This window comes from Periophthalmus magnuspinnatus, chromosome 9, assembly GCF_009829125.3.
Source record: "Periophthalmus magnuspinnatus isolate fPerMag1 chromosome 9, fPerMag1.2.pri, whole genome shotgun sequence".
Classification (NCBI taxonomy): domain Eukaryota; kingdom Metazoa; phylum Chordata; class Actinopteri; order Gobiiformes; family Gobiidae; genus Periophthalmus; species Periophthalmus magnuspinnatus.
In genome coordinates, this window is record NC_047134.1 from 11,437,306 (window position 1) to 11,455,903 (window position 18,598).

An 18,598-nucleotide genomic window follows, 5' to 3' on the forward strand; every position below is an offset into this window, starting at 1 on the left:
AGAGCAATTAACAGTTAAGTTTGATGCCACTGAGAATAGACCAGAGAGAACAGACACAGAGAATAAACCAGTGCCACTGAGATCCGCAGCGTTCAATCCAGTACGCTTTTGTTTTTTTGTTTGTTTGTTTGTTTGTTTTAATGGAGGAGGTCTGCGCGCGGCACAAACACTGGACAACTTTATTGACCCTGTTTACAATTTGGAATATTGGATGACTTAATTTATAGCGTCGGGTTCAGGGGAGTCGTAAAGGTTCGTAGGAAGATAAAGTGCCTTTTCCACCGCGCGTCTGTGAGCCACTCAGCTGATCATCAGAGGAAGCATCAGAGGAAGCATCAGCACACACTCTGGGCTCTCAGGCTGGCTGGCTGCTGCTCGGGCACCATGGAGCAAAAAACACCGAAGGCCGAGCCGGGACAAGAATCTATGTCCTATCAACGCAGGATGTGGAAGAATTTCCAGGAGAAAACTAAGCCATGGCTGAGCCCTAAACTGGGATCAGAGAGACGCGGCGGTGCAGAGGGGAAGAAGGAGTCAGGCTTATGGATGTTTAAGCGGAAGAAAAAACAACTGGACCGCGTGTTTTCATCATCTCAGCCCAATTTGTCCCAGTCCTTTGAAGATAAGAAATCTTTTGTCCTGGAGTCCGGTCCCAGCACGAGCAGCGGTGCACAGTGCCTCCTCCAGCCCCTCGGAGCAGCTTCAGGTGCCACGGGAAGTAAACCGGAGTTATCGGCCCACGGGAGTCCTAAACTGCCCGTGTCCCTGATCCTGCACCAGCAGAAGAGCTCCTCTCTAGGCTCTGCGTGCTTTGAGACACTGGTGGTGGAGCCGGTTACTCTGGTGTCAGAAGAAGAGCAGCTGAGTAAAAACACGAGTGATTCTGTGAGTAAAAACACGAGTGATTCTGTGAGTAAAAACACGAGTGATTCTGTGAGTAAAAACACGTGCAGTGAGTGGGACACAGCTCGGTCATATCACTGTGTCATCCTGGTAAAGGCTCTACTCTGACATTATGGTGTAATGGTTCGTGTCTGTGTTCCGTGTCTGTGTTTCGTGTCTGTGTTCCGTGTCTGTGTTTCGTGTCCGTGTTTAGTGTCCGTGTTCCGTTGGGCTGTTGTCGGTGCAGCGCCTGCGTCACGTGACGCGCCTGTACCGTGAGTGCGCGGTTCCTTCCCACTGCCCCGTGGAGTGTGGCACATGAGCTGTGGAGCAGCACTGGTCCTTTGACAGATGTGTCATAAGCAGATACCTAGAGATCACAAGGTCACGTCACAGTGCGCGCGTGGAGTGGATGTGTCCTGTCCTCGGGACCGGTTCACACTGTGTCAGTGCCCGTGTCCTTGAGCACCGGGGCTGCGTCAGACTCACTGTGGCTCCGTCTGGAGCTGCTGTGCCCCGTGTGCGTTTGTTTTCATCACAGATGAACCACGCACCTGTGATAGAGACGAGAAAGACACGTCCAGTGCAGTGAGCTCAGATCACATACACACAAATACACACACATATATACATATACATGTACACATGCACGTACACATACACATACACATGCACATACACATATACATACACATACATACATATACACGTACACATGCACGTACACCCCCACATACACTTACACACACACATACAAATACACATGCACATTCACATACACATACACATATAATATACAGACACATACACACACACATGCACATACTGAGTCAGAGCCTCTAGATGTAAGTCTGTCATAAGCGACTTCAAAGTAATTATCTCGCTGAATGAAACCAGTGGCACTGATGACTCTGTGTTGTGCTTTTTCTCTGTTGTTAAATCTGTCAGTGTGTATTTCTTACAGATCAGTGACAAACCAAATGCACGTGTTTGTTGTGCACACAGTAGTCTACAGTATTAGGTGTGTGTAGAACTATAACTTCACATTACTTAAATGAAAGCTCACCACTGCAGGCTGCAATCTCATAAATGGATTGAACATTTATAAATCACTGAGCAAGAAATCACTTTCCATCAACCCTCTCCCTGGGCATGACAGTGTGATTGGTCCCCTGTCCTCTTATTGTCGTCCTGCAGTGAGGAATCTCGGGCTGATTGTGTACTCTATATTCAAACTGGACAAACACGTGAGCTCTGTCAAAATCCTGCTTCAGTTGAGGCTTCTTGCTAAAGTAAAGCCCTGCCTCCCACAGGTGGATTTTAAAGAAGAAATCCACACATTTAATATAAGATAAGATAAACTTTATGGGCCCCGAGAGGAAATTTGTCTTGGGCTCACTGTGTGCATCTTAAAACAGTTACACTCACACATCAGACTACAAACACACAACAGTCAGAGCTCAAATAGAAGATGACAAATAAGTGTCTATTATTCATCTCCATTGTCCATTTTGTGCACAGTCCGAGTGTCCGAGTTATTACACAAATATAATGAATAACAACCATAAATTCAACATATTCCATTCACAGATACTGAAGCACATTGGAGATGAAAGTGACTCAAGAGCGCCTCTGTTGAGCAGATTTATTCAAGAGGGAAACAGGAGCTGGCACAAATGAGAGCTTATACCTGCCACTCATAAAGTCATCTGTTATTCTTAATGTTGTAACCTCCCTCCTTGATTATCACAGTCGTTTGTATGTGTGGTTGGATGAGGCCTCCCTGCAGCACTCACACTGTCCACAAGACTGCAGCTCGTCTGTTGACAAAAACTCAGAGACGAGACACATCAGGCCTGTGCTGTGGAGTCTGCACTAGCTCCTGTTTCATATCAGGTGCAATTCAAAATGTTACAGATTGTGTTTAAATGTCTGCGCTGTACGGGTCCTCTTTATTTGAGAGAGTTACTTCAGCTGTGTCCTCCACCCAGAGGTGACAGAGCCTCTTCTGTGGCAGCGCCCAGACTCTGGAACATCCTCCCTCAGCCTGTCAGATCCTCTTAGCCTTTAACGCAGTTTAAGACTAGACTGAAAACCCACCTTTTCTCCTTGGCATTTAGTACTAGCTACACAGGATATCTTGCTGTTTTATAATTCTTTTTTGTTGACTTTTATGTGAAGAACTTTGGTCAGCTGAAGTTGTTTTAATTGTGCTTTATAAATAAAATAAAACTGGATCACTGTTGGCAGAATATTGGAATAATTCAGAGGCACGGTTTAACTAAGGCAGAGACAATTTTTTTCACTCATTTTAGCCTAGAATCTGTCACAGTTGTTTATTCCCTTTTCCAGGTTCGAATATTGTAACTGTACTGGCCTAAAATGTGTTTGTTTTGACTGCAGTGAAAAACAAACCTTGCATTTTCAGTTAGATAACGCTCCATTGCCTGCAGTGTTACTTAAGCTTTCCATTTACTCTACTAATAAGTGCATTTTCACAACGTTTATGAGCTTTTGTTTCATGATTACTAATACATACACTAATAGTTTTTTGTTTTTTTTTAGCCAATATACTGTCCAGTACATTTTAAAATAAGAGAAAGGTGATTAAATGAATTTGTTTGGCACTTAATAAGACACATTGTTGACTTATGTTTTGGGCATGTTGTAATACTGGAGTCATTACGTCTAAAACAGCTGCGTTCAATACATTATGAAACACGTTGCTGGCAGAACTATGGGCTGTGGGAGAAAGAAACTGACAAGCGTTTGACTGATGCTCAACTTGCAATGATCAGGACCTGTGCCAGGAAAAAATAAAACACTCACGATGCTAACAGCACTTTGATTGACAGTAGATAAAGTTACTGATGATGGGCTGAGCTGTCAGTTTGTGCCAAGTGTCTGGAGAAATACTCTGCCTGATATGACTATTGCCTGGTGATCCTGGCTTAATGAAGATGAGTGTGCATGAGTTTGTGCGATGATTACTGCCAATGTGAGATCGTATTTGATTTGTTTGTTGTCTAAATTATAACTAGAGTTTTTTCCTTTTGTCACGTTTTGTATTAGAAATCTGCTGCAGCATTTGTTAGTTCTGTTTAGTTCAATTTGTTTATTTGAGCAACATGTTTCTACATTATGAGGCACTAGTGTGTGTCAGAGTTAAACTGTATGGCGTCTGGTTGGCCTGCAGGTGGCGCTCGTGAATTATCATCGTTGGGGTAAGGCCAGGTATAAAGGTGTGTCGTCTGATGATGTAATTAGGCGTGTGACCTGGTGGGGGAGTATGGGTTTTGATCACTCATTTTAAGTGAGTTTTGTTTGTTTAATTTACCTTCTTTGTGGACCTGTGGATTATGTGAGGAATGGTGTTCGACACAAAAGTCCTCCACGTGCTCCATCAGCCATAGTGACCGGTGTTTGTGCATCTCAGAGGCAGAGGGTCAGTTTGGACACTACAATGCGCTTGTGCTGAAAAGGGGTGAGTGTAAACTTATATACTCCTGTCGTTCAGTGTTAAATAATCTATTTACATACAAATGCTAACTTCACACGTTCACACTTTTCACACAAATGACGCTGCGCTGGTTTAAGAGCTGCTGTTGCTCATCTCTACGTTAAAAGCTGATCTTGTCATACACAACAAATCATCTGTTTTGTATCATGCACTTTTTGTATTAGGGCTGTGGTGTTTTTTTGTTTAGTTGAATAATCAGTTGATATTCTAACAACATTTATATTAGTCTGTTCATTTTAAATATGTATAACATCATAGCGGAGAATGTGTGGTGTGAGTGAAGTGGAGTTTTAGGAGTTTAAACTGTTCACTCATATATTTGCTGTGTACTTGTACTTAACTGTTTACAGAGGATTTCAAGTTATTGATTCTAGATCCAAAAAAATCTGAGATCTTCAGAGCCACGCAGTCTTTAATCGACTAAGAATTTCTTTATCAACTATGTCCCACTCAACATTTGTAAATCCCTCTCCACTGTGTTTATCGGCAAGTGTCTGGCATTCAAATATCCACTTTCAATATCCACTTTTACTGCAACAAAATGGCCTTGGTATTTTTCACCTGTTAAAATAATGGATTCTTTTTGCTTCTCAGGTTATTTACAGACATCCTTTTATATTTGCATGAATAATGTGGGTGCACTGGATAAGCAAATTCTCACTCAGAACTAAACAAAAAACATCAAAAAACATCTAGCCATTCACCAAGAAATATTTATTAGACTTATTTAGATCTACATTTGTGAATTTATGAGTCTATTAAAACTACAAATACTCCACCGCACAACCCGTCTGTGTGTGTAATGAGTTGCCAGTAGAAATGTCAGCTTTTGGGGATCTATAAAGAAAACAACGACTACTGACTTTCCAGGTTTAAAGGTCCGTTAACCCCACCCATATAGATTTGTTATGTTTTCTTTAAACCAAAACCCAATACTGTTTAAGTAGAATCACAGAGGTTTATTATCACTAAGAGATAAAATAGACTGGTATTTTGTTTTCTTGATTTTGTCCTTCAATGCACAGTGCTCCTCTGAACACGCAGCTGCTCGAGGTGTAACATATGCATTTATTTATTTGGGAGTTGTTTTAGTTTCTCTGCACAGGTGAAAGGCCAGGACACACTGGACATAAGAGATCATCGCTCACAGGTGGGTTGTGGTTTATTCTCACACAACAAATAGTGGCCGAAGGCTTTTAGATGCTTTCCATATTCCCCATGCTAATGATTCACACATGATTTGCAACTCAATGTGGACCCCACATCCTCAGAGGTGAGTGGATATTCAATATTTGCAAATGAGGTTTTTCGGCAACAAAGATGAAGAGTCTCTGTAAATCTGTTCTGCGGAATCAATGCAAAATAGTGATTCTGCGTGTGTCTGAAAGATGATCTTATTTCCAGAAAGACAATAATCTGTTTGCGTAGATTGGATGAGTCACACTATAAATTACTACAAATAGACCCGTGACCTAGTTGAAGTCATGGGTGCAGTTATGACGACACTTTTGTTACGTTTATAGGGTCCGAACAGTTTGATCTCATATGTTAAAGTCAAAGTTACAGTTAGAAACCAAACCAGCAACTAAAAAGTATAGTGGTTATACACTGCCTGGCCAAAAAAAAAAGTCGCCAGCTGGATTTAACTCAGCAAACAGGTCTAGGTTCAGCAACAGTCTGTGCTCAAACTACCTGAATATACTGAACGACCAGGTTATTCCATCATTGGATTTTTTCTTCCCTGACTCCCTATTCCAAGATGAGAATGCCAGGATTCATCGGGTTCAAATTATGACAGAGTGGTTCAGGAGCATGAGACATCATTTTCACACATGGATTGTCCACCGCAGAGTCCAGACCTTAACCCCATTGAGAATCTTTGGGATGTGCTGGAGAAGCTTTGTGCAGCGGTCAGACTCGACCATCATCAATGCAAAATCTTGGTGAGAAATGAAGATGACACTGGATGGAAATAAATGTTGTGATGTTGCAGAAGTGAAATCGAATCAAAGCTAAAGACGGAACAACCAAATATTAAAGTGTGTGACCTGTTTTTTCTTTGATGGCGCCTTATACTGCTGTGTTATTCCATGTATGCTTTAATTAAATTCATATCTGCAAAGCCCAAAATCACATGAGAATCAATTTAACCAACAGAAAGTTTGAAAATCAACAGTGAAACTGAAGCAGACATGCAGAATAATCAATAGAAAACAAGCAAAAGGAGCAAAGCCAACTGTCCCAGAGCACCCCCTTATCTTTAGACCCTCCTTCTCAGCAAGGAAAAACTCAAAATCCCAGTGGGGAAAAAGAGAAACCTCGAGGAAAACCACAGCGAAAGACAGATCCACTCATGAACAAACAGGCTGCAGATGTGTCCAGGACTAACGCGCATCCATTTGCAGGTAGAGTTCACGTCTATAGGACCTGAGCACACCCCAGCCCTACACCGGGTCATCCAGCCAGGCGAGGGAAGAGAGTGCGCGGGTCCACAGAAGGGCACAGGAGGGCATCCCGGGTCCAGTGGGACAGGTAACAACATGTGGAAAGCAATGAGTGACTAAACTCCAGGTGAACTGAGCAGTGGAAGCTGTTGGAAAATAGAAAGAAACGGAGGATCGTGCTTCAGACAGTCCAGGGATGTGTGGATATTACAGCCTGCATTTCTCCGCCTTATTAAATCTCTAACTATTCATCAGTACAGACGGTCAGCGCATTATTCTACGCCTCAGTGGTCTGGAAGTATGAGGATTATCAACACTGTGAATACGTTTTTGTACATGATTTAATAGAAGGTGTTTGCTAGAAATGGGCACGTGGATGCAGTTGTTGTAGAAATTAGTGTTATTTTTGTCATTTCGTTCATTAATAAGCTGGATTTCTGTTTGCAGAACTCACACCTGCATCGTTGTCGTAGGTTTGAAGAAGAAAAATGAGTTGATGATGTAGCTATAGGCTGCGTCTGTGTGTGTCAGTGTGTGTAAACTGTGACTGAGCGGGTCTAGTTGCAACATTAGGGACTTAGCGCCCTCTATTGGTGACAGCTGATGATGTGACGCATCGAGACAAGTGACACATTGGATTTGTACAGTTTGTCTTTAGACGACATTGTGAAATAAAAGAGATTTTCAGTTATACGCATCTATTTATAAGCTTTTATCCATAACCATTATCCGGCAAAACAAATTTTATGTAAAGAATTTTAAATGACTTATGCAAAATGTGGGTAGCAAGTTTAAAAGTCCAATATTACGCTGATCTATGTGATTATTATTGCATTTCCTGATCACAAATACCCTGCGTATTCATCTCTTAAACAGAAAACGCTCTGTTCCACCTTGTGATGTCATACAGGAAGTGCTCTAAATGTGTGTTAATGAAGCAAAACATCTACAACTCCCATTACATTAGGATTATTTTAATTTAGATTTAAACCCAAATTAGTGGAATATGATGAGATGGATGATCTGTGGTTGAATCTGTGCAGTATTGATCTGATATTGAAAGTTTAATCTAAAATGAGCATCAATATATTTTTCTAGTTTCCTTCTGTGCTGTTGTGTCATTCCCGGGTTGTTCTAAGTGCATCAGATGTGTCTATTCAGCAAGTTCAAATGGAAATAGGCCAAAATGTTATGTTATTTACACAAAGTTAAAGGTTCTGTGTTATGCAAAAGTGAGTCTTGTGAGCTTTAAGTCGTGTTACAAAGTTGTTACATCCTCAAAAACAGACCTGGAGTTGTGTTTTGTTTCATTCACACATGTTTGAGTCACACTTTATTATTCGTCTATCCACATCTCCAAAGCTCAAAATGCTCTGTTCCACCTTGTGGTGTCATGAAGTGGTAGTTTTCAAGTTAGAAGCTCCTTTTTTTTTTTTTTTTTTTTACCTTTTGTTCAGTAGAGATTGGAAATTCCAGGGGTGAAATTATCCAACTGATTTTAGTGAAGGTTTCGGGAGTTTAAAAACCACAGTGGAGCACTTCCTGTATTACCACATGATGACATCACAGGGTGGAACAGAGTGTTTTCGGTTTGAAAGAACAACTTGGGGTTTGTGAATGAAACAAAACACAACTCCAGGTCTGTTTGTGATGAGGAAACAACATTATAATGTAGATAAATCAGTTAATGTTTAAACTTTATTACAACCTAACATCAGTTTGTGGGCTTTTAAAGGCCTGATATCTGTACAGACAGGGCCGGTCCAGGCTATAATCAGACTGAGCAGCTGCTGAGGGCCCCGAGGCCACCAGAGGGCCCCCAAGAGCACATATGTTTACATTGAAAGTAATATAGTCAAGTTTTATTGGACACAGGGCTTGTGTGTTTACAGCAGCCGAAATATCTCTCTAAAACTATTACATTTGTTTTATATCTATAGTAGTAAAATATCTGCTGCTGCTACATTTGTTTTTGAGTCAGTGCAGGGACGCTTTACAATCTAAATTTAAACCCACTGTCACCAACTGGAAAACAATAAAAATCCACCAGAAACGAAGGAAAAAAGTCTAGAATTTTTGAAATCTTGATCCCTCCTTATATACATGTGGACACAATTGTTAGTACCCGTTGGTTAATGAAAGAAAAACTCACAATAGTCATGGAAATAACTTGAATCTGACAAAAGTAATAATAAATAAAAATTCTATGAAATTTAACCAATGAAAGTCAGACATTGCTTTTCAACCACGCTTTGACAGAATTATTTAAAAAATCTTTCATTAACCGAAGGGTACCAACAATTTTGTGCACTTTTGTATTTGTGTTCTGTTCTTGTGACTGTGGTAGTTGTGATATTTTGGATGTTTTCAGTCTGATGTTGGTCAAATAAACACAAAGCCAGGAGGGGGCCCCAGAGACAAATTCCACTTAGGGCCCACTGAACGCTAGGACCGGCCCTGTGCACAGACAAATATTGATTATCGGCCACAGCAGTGAGACAATTATCATACATATATAGTCTCTGCTTGAAAAATCCACCTGAGAGCAACGCTAATGCTAATCGTTTTGTTTTTCTTTGTGTTAACAGGACACATTTTCATCAGCAGTTAAATTAGCTTCAATTGCGCGTCTCTCCTCCTATAACAGGTGGCTGCTATGATTATAACCGTAGGCCCTGCTTTGTATGAAAAGAAATGTTCCTTCACACTTCACAACATTTCTCATCACTTTAGTTTGATTCGTTTTGGAGCTTCTGGGTGTTTCATTCTTTACTGTATTAATATCGTCCCTTGTTTGTCTAATGTGCTGTATTTTCCCTCACCTATGTCCCAGACGGCGGACTTGTAAAATCTCTACTAAGACTTTCGAGCGTGTTGGAATCCCCGTGGCCTGGTCGGATTTCAGTGACAGGCACGTTCTCTTCTAACGTGCTCATTTATTGTGGCGACATTGCTACGCAGCCCCCGTCTTCTTTGACCTCCGGACTTAAAACGGGATTGGGTTTATTAGCCAGGGGATACATCTGTTGTAACACACCAGCTGAGTGACAAATGCAGGGATGTGCTGTGCCTAAATCAGTCTAACCATCGAAAAGACGCACTACAAACACTACACTCACGCGGCACCAGGGGGTTTTGTATTGCTCTTTATTTATGAATTCTACTCAGGTAAGACCCATTTATTTTCTGTTGCTTTTATTGACTTTTTAGCAAATATTATTGAATTGGCAAAGATTTTATCCTTCGTTTCAGAGTCTTAGAAAATTAGGTTCAACACTAACTATTTTTTGTGTTTTTTGTGTTAAAAGCGCTGATCCAAAGCTGTCATTGAAATTAAGACTGAAAGATCGTTATTAGTTTTTTTTTTTAAATGATATTTTTCTTAAAGTTTTGAATAGGTAAAGTTAAAAATTAATAAATAAATAATAATAATAACAATAATGATAATAATAATAACAATCATCATCATAATCATAACAATAATAATAATAATAATAATAATAATAATAATAATAATAATAATAATAATAATAATAATGATAATGATAATAATAATAATAATGATGGTGATGATGATGATGATAATAACAACAACAATAAATAATGACAATAATAATAATAATAGCAATAATTATAATAATCATAATAATAATAATGATGATGATGATGATGATGATGATGATAATAATGGCAATAATAATAATGATAACAACAACAACAATAATAATAATAACATTAATGAAATCAATATACAAAGTAATTACATAAATATGACAACAGACATAATAAAATTAATTGAAAAACATTTAAATTAAATAAAAATAAATACATAAACATTATTAATTTTTAACACAAAAATAAATAAAACTGAAAATAATATTCTTTTGTCATATTGCCCATCTCGATGCTAATGTGGGATATTTGTACACATGAACTAGGACAAGTAGAACAAGCAGACCGTCGTCAAGGTTAGACATTTTACAATTACCAGAGCAGCCACTGGGGGGATGTGAGGAGAACGATCGCGCTTTTATTGTGTAATGAAATCTTGTAACTCGAGGACTGTTCCAGTGGGCGCCCTAATAATCCAACACAAGCACTCACATGGGTAAAACTTGTTAAAGTTTGCTACGACAGTGTGACAGCGTGGGCTTTATTCCGGGACTGGGGCATTAGCGAAGAAATATCATGGAAAATAACCTTAAAACCCTTTTTATGCTAATAACGCTAACGTGTAGTAGATATTTCCTGAATAAACTAACATCGCAAATGATGTAATTCAGCGTCACGCTCAGTAGTTTCAGTTCGAAGTAGCAAATAACAAACGTTGAACGAGCATAAATTTTCTGCTTCGTGTTACACTTTGATTACAAACACCAAAGTCACGGTTAATAATATATTGTTTCTGCGTCTAACAATGTGCCTCTAACCATATGACCATGAACATAATTGGAAAAAAGGCTGTTATGTTGCAGATTACAGTCTAACGGGGAAAATCTCATCTCAGTAAGAAGGATCGTAGGAGTAGATTGTCTTGGTTTCACATTATTAAACAGTGAACTACCCAGAGCCGATATATTTGGTTTCTTGAGTTATAACTTTATACCAGTGCAGGTGTTATGAGCTGGAAGTAACTGTGCTCCCCTGACGCTCGTTATTAAAACTTTTATCTTTCTGTTTCTTTTGCAAACTTCGCTCGGATGTTAGATCAACATTTTGTGATTTAGCAGCGGTCTCAGTGGTTCCAACACCCAGCAGCATCGTGTTAAACGTACTCACATTGTATTTTTGAAGCTAAATTGTAAGAAGAAAGGCGACTTGACGGACACGAGTGACTGAAAGATTCCCCTTTTTTACGTATCAATATAATATGTACATTGTTATTGCTGTCAGTGAGCTCTAATCTTCAACAATAAGAACGAAACGACGCCTCAGTTTCTCGCTAAACTTCATTTTCTGTGGAATTAGAAACATAATTACAGTTTACAAAGTTTCCCTCTAGAGAACATTTTCGATGCAAATGTATTCTGAAGTTTACAGAGCGAAGCGCTGTTCTGCTAGTTCTGCTTGGACACGGGGAAACGTACGGAGTTTGTGCCGAGTCGAGGGCACACGCTCACCCAGAGGACATGAATCTCATTATCTGTTTGTAAGGATCTGGAGTCAAGTTTGTTACAGCGAGTCACGACCTTCTTTGTCTGGTGATTTGTTGCGCTGATGTAACTGAGGGCGAGGAAAGTAATACAAGAAAGTTGGATAGAAAACACTTTTTTTTTAAATTAATGCAAGACAGATAAACATAGAGACCAGTCGTATACAGTAGTGACAAGTGGTAAAAAGACAAACCAAGATATACAAAGATAGAACATGGGTTGTAAATGTAACAGCGAAGTTTAATTGTATATGTGGCAAATTTGTGTTGTGTGTGTTTGTGCGATATTTTTGTGTTTTTGGGGTAAGGTGGGACAGCAGAGGAGAATGCTAGTATTAGTAATTTGTAAGTGCGGAAAGAAGACACACAAAACAAAACACACAAAGAACCACATGAGCCTCAGAGGAGATATGGTCATACCCCACAGACGTACCACCTTTGGTCAGATGGTCCTGTCTGTCCGAGGTGGGAACCTGTGGAATAGCTTCCCTCTAACTCTGAGGGAGTGCCCAACATATAATTCATTTAAGGCTCAACTGAAAAACTGGCTCTGGGCAAACCAAACTTGCACACACTAAGTGCCAGGCTGTTGTTATATTATGTTATGTTATATTATATTATATATTGTGTATCTTTTGTGGATCGTTTTGGTATTGTGTGCTGGATGATGGGCTGAGTGAATGTTAATGGAGTTTTGTGCAGGGTGACTAAGATTGTAAGATTTTATGGTTGGAAGATTGTATTTAAGGCCTGATCATTGTTTAATGTAAATTTTATTGTTGTTGTATTTTTGATCCCTGTGACCCTGACCCATGGGACTACGGATGGAAATTAGCCGGCTACAATCCGGCGTGTTTACATTCGTGCTTTTGTCATGTATGTTCATTAACATGCACTGTCCCAATCAAATAAACAAATAAATAAATAAATAAGATATCGAGAGCGTAAATGGGGAAAAAAAATAAAAAAAAATAAATAAATAAATGCAAATTAAAAAAATTAAAATAAATACATTAAAAATAAAAATTAATAAAAATAAAACTAATAATAACAACAACAACAACAACAACAACAACAACAACAACAACAACAATAATAATAATAATAGTTTGTAATCAGTGAAGCCCAGTTGTTTTTTTTATTAATACTTTTTATTAAATCGGCACAATATTATTACACACTACAGTATTGCTTAATCATTAATCAACAGAAAACAAGAAAATGGAAAACTGTCCGAGAACATTCCCCGTCCTTAGAGACTCCTTCTCGACAAGGAAAACCCCCAAAAACATTTACTGTAGATCTGTATTTATTTTAGTTTACGTTTTGTGACCATTTATTTAATTTCAGATGAGACTTCCAGCTGTAACACTTTTGCTAAATATTTCACCTCATCCATTCGATATTTCCTCTGTTGATTTATTTAGAATTTTATGTGCAGACCAGGTCAGAACATTATTCATTGTTTTTCTAAGGTGTGATTGACCAAAGGGATCAATAAACCACACAGTGTATCTGCGAGCGCTGGACAGAGAGAAATGACGCTCCACACTAAACTAGTATTTAACAGTCGGCCATCTTTGTCCTTTTTCAGTTTGTTTCTTTCATTTGAGTCTGGGTCAAGTTGGTCTGAGTAAAACCAGATCAGAGGACGGAACTGGAGCTCACCCCGAGGAGACGGGACGAGAGACGCAGTCAGGACAGGGACAGCAAGAAGAACTGATGAAGTAAGCACAGGGGAGGAGGGATAGACTGTCAGAGAGAGAGAGAGAGGGAGGAGAGAGAGAGGGGAAGACATGGAGAGAGAGAGAGAGAGAAAGAGAGAGGAAAACAGAAGTAAGCACGGTGGAAGAGGGATAGACTGTCACAGAGAGAGAGGGGGAGGGGGAGAGAGGGGAAGACAGGGAGAAAGAGAGAGGAAAACAGAAGTAAGCACAGTGGAAGAGGGATAGACTGTCACAGAGAGAGAGAGAGAGGGAGGAGAGAGAGGGGAAGACATGGAGAGAGAGAGAGAGAGAGGAAAACAGAAGTAAGCACGGTGGAAGAGGGATAGACTATCAGAGAGAGAGAGAGAGAGGGGAAGACAGGGAGAAAGAGAGAGGAAAACAGAAGTAAGCACGGTGGAAGAGGGATAAACTGTCAGAGAGAGAGAGAGAGGGAGAGAGAGAGGGGAAGACAGAGAAAGAGAGAGAGGAAAACAGAAGTAAGCACGGTGGAAGAGGGATAGACTGTCAGAGAGAGCGAGAGAGGGAGAGAGAGAGGGGAAGACATGGAGAGAGAGAGAGGAAAACAGAAGTAAGCACGGTGGAAGAGGGATAGACTGTCAGAGAGAGCGAGAGAGGGAGAGAGAGAGGGGAAGACATGGAGAGAGAGAGAGGAAAACAGAAGTAAGCACAGTGGAAGAGGGATAGACTGTCACAGAGTGAGAGAGAGAGAGAGAGAGAGGAATACATGGAGAGAGAGAGAGAGAGAGGAAAACAGAAGTAAGCATGGTGGAAGGGGGATAGACTGTCAGAGAGAGAGAGAGAGGGGAAGACAGGGAGAGAGAAAGAGAGAGAGAGGAGGAGAGAGGGGAAGACAGGGAGAGAGACGAGAGAGAATGAGAGAGTGAACGGAGACGGAGAGAGACAGGGAGAGAGAGAGTGAGAAAGAGAGAGGGGGGAAAGACGGGGAGAGAGAGAGGGGGAGACAGAGAGAGAGTGAGAGAGAGGGGGAGGAGAGAGAGAGGGGAAGACAGGGAGACAGGGAGGGAGAGGGGGGAAGACAGGGAGAGAGTGAGAGGGGGAGACAGAGGGAGGAGGAAGACAGAGAGAGTGATAGAACGGAGAGAGGGGAAGACAGGGAGAAAGAGAGAGAGAATGAGTGAGTGGGAGACAGGGAGAGACAGAGAGAGTGAGAGGGGATGACAGGGAGAAAGAGAGAGGGAGATAGACTGGGGGAGATAGGGAGAGTGAGAGTGACAGAGAGAGGGGGGAGTCAAAGAGAGAGAGAGAAGGGCAGACAGTGAGAGACAGAGAGAGTGAGAGGGGAAGACAGGGAGAGGGAGAGTCAGACAGGAGTAAACAAAGCACTGAGGTAAATCCATGTATAGATTTGGGTGAGGCAGGACTGTCCCAGGAGGGGGTTTGTTTTTTGTTGGCAGACTCCAGGACTATTCAGCATTTACTGAATTAGGTCTCCTCTGGCTTTAGCCTTGTTTGTTTTTTCCCCCTTTGAATTTATTGTAATACTTCCCTTTTGTGAAAGTCCACTTAGAGCTAATAGTGATTGATTTGGTTTGTAGAGAATTCATTTTGGGACAATTTGAGGTCAATAGTGTCATAATAGCATTCATGACTATTGGTGGACCATATGCTGAAGCAATAATATGAACATTTAGTTAGATACAGATTATAATTTCAATTTTATCCACGTGCGCTTTGTATCTTCTTTTGCATCAGCTGAGAGTTAATTCTTCACTGCGACCAATAGGAGAAGTAGCTCAGCCCAAACCATAATCATAAGTGTTAGTTTAGCGATCAGGAAGTATTCTTGAAACCATATTGCCATTACTTTCGATGAGATTTATTACAGCAAGGTGGATAGGAAGAGCATTTAAACACGGTGTTATTTTTCAAGAGCCTGCAAAGTGCTTCTTGCTGTGTGATTCTTTACTTCCTGCAGAGAAGCAATGATCTCAGTAATGGTAAGCTCACTGTCTATTCCCAGGGCTGCTTTACATTCAGTTCATTCCACACTGATTAAAATTATATGGGCTAGTGTTCCAGCAAGTAAATAAATAATCCCACTCTCACTATCTGCCTTTGCCTTATGACTGTCCATTAGTTTACTACTACTGTGAAGCCCGTTGGTACTATATTACCCATGAGAGCTGGATAAAAATACTGGAGAATCATTAAAGGTCCTATATTATGCACACTTGACTCTTATGAGGTTTAAGCCATGTTCTAATGCTGTTATTTCCTCAAAAACACACCTGGAGTTGTGTTTTGTTTCATTCACACATGTTTGAGTAACACTTTATTATTAGTCTGTCTACATCACGGCTGTCCAAACTACGGCCCAGGAGCAAAATGCGGCACTCAGACAAATTTTTGTCGGCCCTCATCCCTCCTCCTAAACTGACCCAATTGATCAGGAGGTATTTTTTACTCCAAACTGCAGAGATTCTACCTCTATAACCTGAATAACAGCACATTGTATTGCGATACAGACCTAAAAATAATCTTCCAAGTCTTATTAACGGTATCGACACTGGTTTGTGGCTCTCCGCTTCAAATATGTTTCAGTATGCGGCTCTCGGTGAAAAAAGTTTGGACACCCCTTGTCTACAAAGCTCCTTTTATCTTTTGTTCAGTAGAAATTGGACAGTCTCACTCGGGCCAGTCGTGTTCTGTTCTATGAAATATGGAGATGACATGATTCTTACTCTTAAATTCATCTGGATTTGAGATTTGACCCAAGTTACTAATAGTTTTCAGAGATATTTTTCTTAATTCAAAGTTTAAACAGCCCATATTACACTATTTTCTGCTGTTATAGTGTTGTTTCCTCCTCAAAAACAGACCTGGAGTTGTGTTTTTTGTTTCGTCCACACATGTTTCAATAATCCTGGTGTCTACAAAATGTTCTGTTCCACCTTGTGATATTATGAAGCGGTAGTTTTCATGTTAAGTGCTCCTTTTACCTTTAGTTCAGTAGAGATTTGCAATTCTAGAGCTGAAATGATCCAAATGATTGTGTGGAGTTTAAAAACACAGCGGAGCACTTCCTGTATTACCACACGATGACATCACAAGGTGGAACATAGCGTTTTCCTATTTGAGCGAACAACTCAGCCTAAAAATGCAGGGTTTGTGTGTTAAACATGTGTGAATGAAACAAAACGCAACTCCGGGTCTGTTTGTGATGAGAAAACAACGTTACAACATAAATCAGGAAATAGCGTAATATGGGCCTTTTAACACATATTGTAAAATGTAAAATGTATTCATCCGTGGTGGGGCTGTGTACATGTTTGTGTGTGTTCCTGGATGTGTGCTGAGTAATGAGCTGACAGATGGCGCACACTACGGGATGCATCCTCGCTCGCATGCTAGCACAAGAGAGTCAGTCAGCAGCATAGTGATAGTAGCATCACGGTGTGTTTGTTTACCCAATACGCGCATTTATCATCATGCCTGGAAGGATGTTGTGATAACAGATGCATCAAGCGCTGTAAACCCCTTGTGGGACGCTGTAACCTAAACTGTGGAAGTATTGTCTTATTTAACACATGTAGGTCAGTGCATACATCAGATGATTCAAATGTAAGTAGACAAACCAATGGTGCAATGGTGGATTAGCATAACCAGGATATTATTTTAGTTCGGTGATGGGGCTATTTCCGCTGCAGAATTACAACAGTGACAGACTTGTCTCTTAAAGGCCTTTTACATTATTCAGCACTTTAAATTACATTTTGGACACTGTGTGAGGTGACGGTAGCTCTGTTGGTAGAGAGTTCAGATCCGCTGACCCACAGGTTGGCGGTGCGATTCCAGAGATGATTGCTGTCTTGCCATGTCCCAGTGTTTGTGTACGTTGATGTATGAATGTGTGGGAATGGCTGAGTGGTTCTTTGATGTAAAACGCTTTAAGTACCTTGAAATTGGAAAGTGCTATATAAAAATGTATCAAAAGACGAAATTATATCTGTCAACTGGACAAATCGTTGGTATGGTACGCTTTTATTTAGACAGAGACAGTGCACGACTTTACATTGACCTTAAAAAACAGAAAAGATGTTTGGTGCCAGGTTATAGCATAAATACTAATTTTCACGTGTAGTCCCTGGACAGGCTGATGTTAAGTAAGAATAACAGTTTGGTGTGGGTGGATGAAACACCTGTAAACATATAGTACATACATCAAATACAACACATCTCGCCTTCAAGTACGACATTGTAGGGCTTGGACAAGCAGCCAAACATCTTCACACAAGACACTTCTTCAGTTGTGGTCAGTTGCTGCTGGACACTGCCTTATATCTGTCTGAAGGGAGGGGCTAACGACACTGAAACTGTAAACAGCTATTTTCTCCAGTTTCAGCCTTAACGACCATATTCAACCTGTAATGGGTGCCGATTGTTCTCTTTTGTTCCTGTTTGTTTGGGTCTAAGGATGAAATCATGGATCGGTGAGAGATGATGTCTCAGGCCCCCAATCCTGTTTAAGGAATGATTGTCTTTCCTAACACAAATAGCTTCTTTAACTCCTCTCTCAAACAATTTATTTTCTCTGGTTAATATCTGAACTTCACTGTCTTCAAAGGAGTGATTAGTGGATCGGAGATGAACAGCAGATTGGGGTCCTGAGCTGCTCTCTCTCTCGTGTTGGTACATCCTCTTATGAAGTGGCTGTTTTAATTTCTCCAGTGTAACGCTCACTACACTCTTCACTACACTGAATGGAGTAGACCACATTACTTTGTCTGTGGCTCAGGGTTTTAACCTTTGGGTGAACCAGTTTCTGTCTTAAAGTGTTTGTAGGTTTGAAATAGACCAGAATCTCATACAGTCTTAAAATTCTCTGAGGTTTTTCAGACTCCCCCGCTGTGTA

The 18,598-nt window shown here is 40.4% G+C and overlaps 1 protein-coding gene across 5 annotated transcripts in view; it reads left to right on the forward strand.

Moving 5' to 3' along the window:
* Nucleotides 1-353: 353 nt before the first annotated feature.
* Nucleotides 354-18,598, forward strand: part of mctp1a (multiple C2 domains, transmembrane 1a) — a 108,389-nt gene continuing 90,144 nt past the window's right edge. For all 5 annotated transcript variants that reach the window (XM_055224447.1, XM_055224449.1, XM_033972787.2 and 2 more), the window contains exon 1: nt 354-885. In XM_055224447.1, the coding sequence (XP_055080422.1) occupies nt 385-885 (501 nt within the window). In that variant the 5' untranslated portion in view covers nt 354-384. The remainder of the gene's footprint in view (nt 886-18,598) is intronic.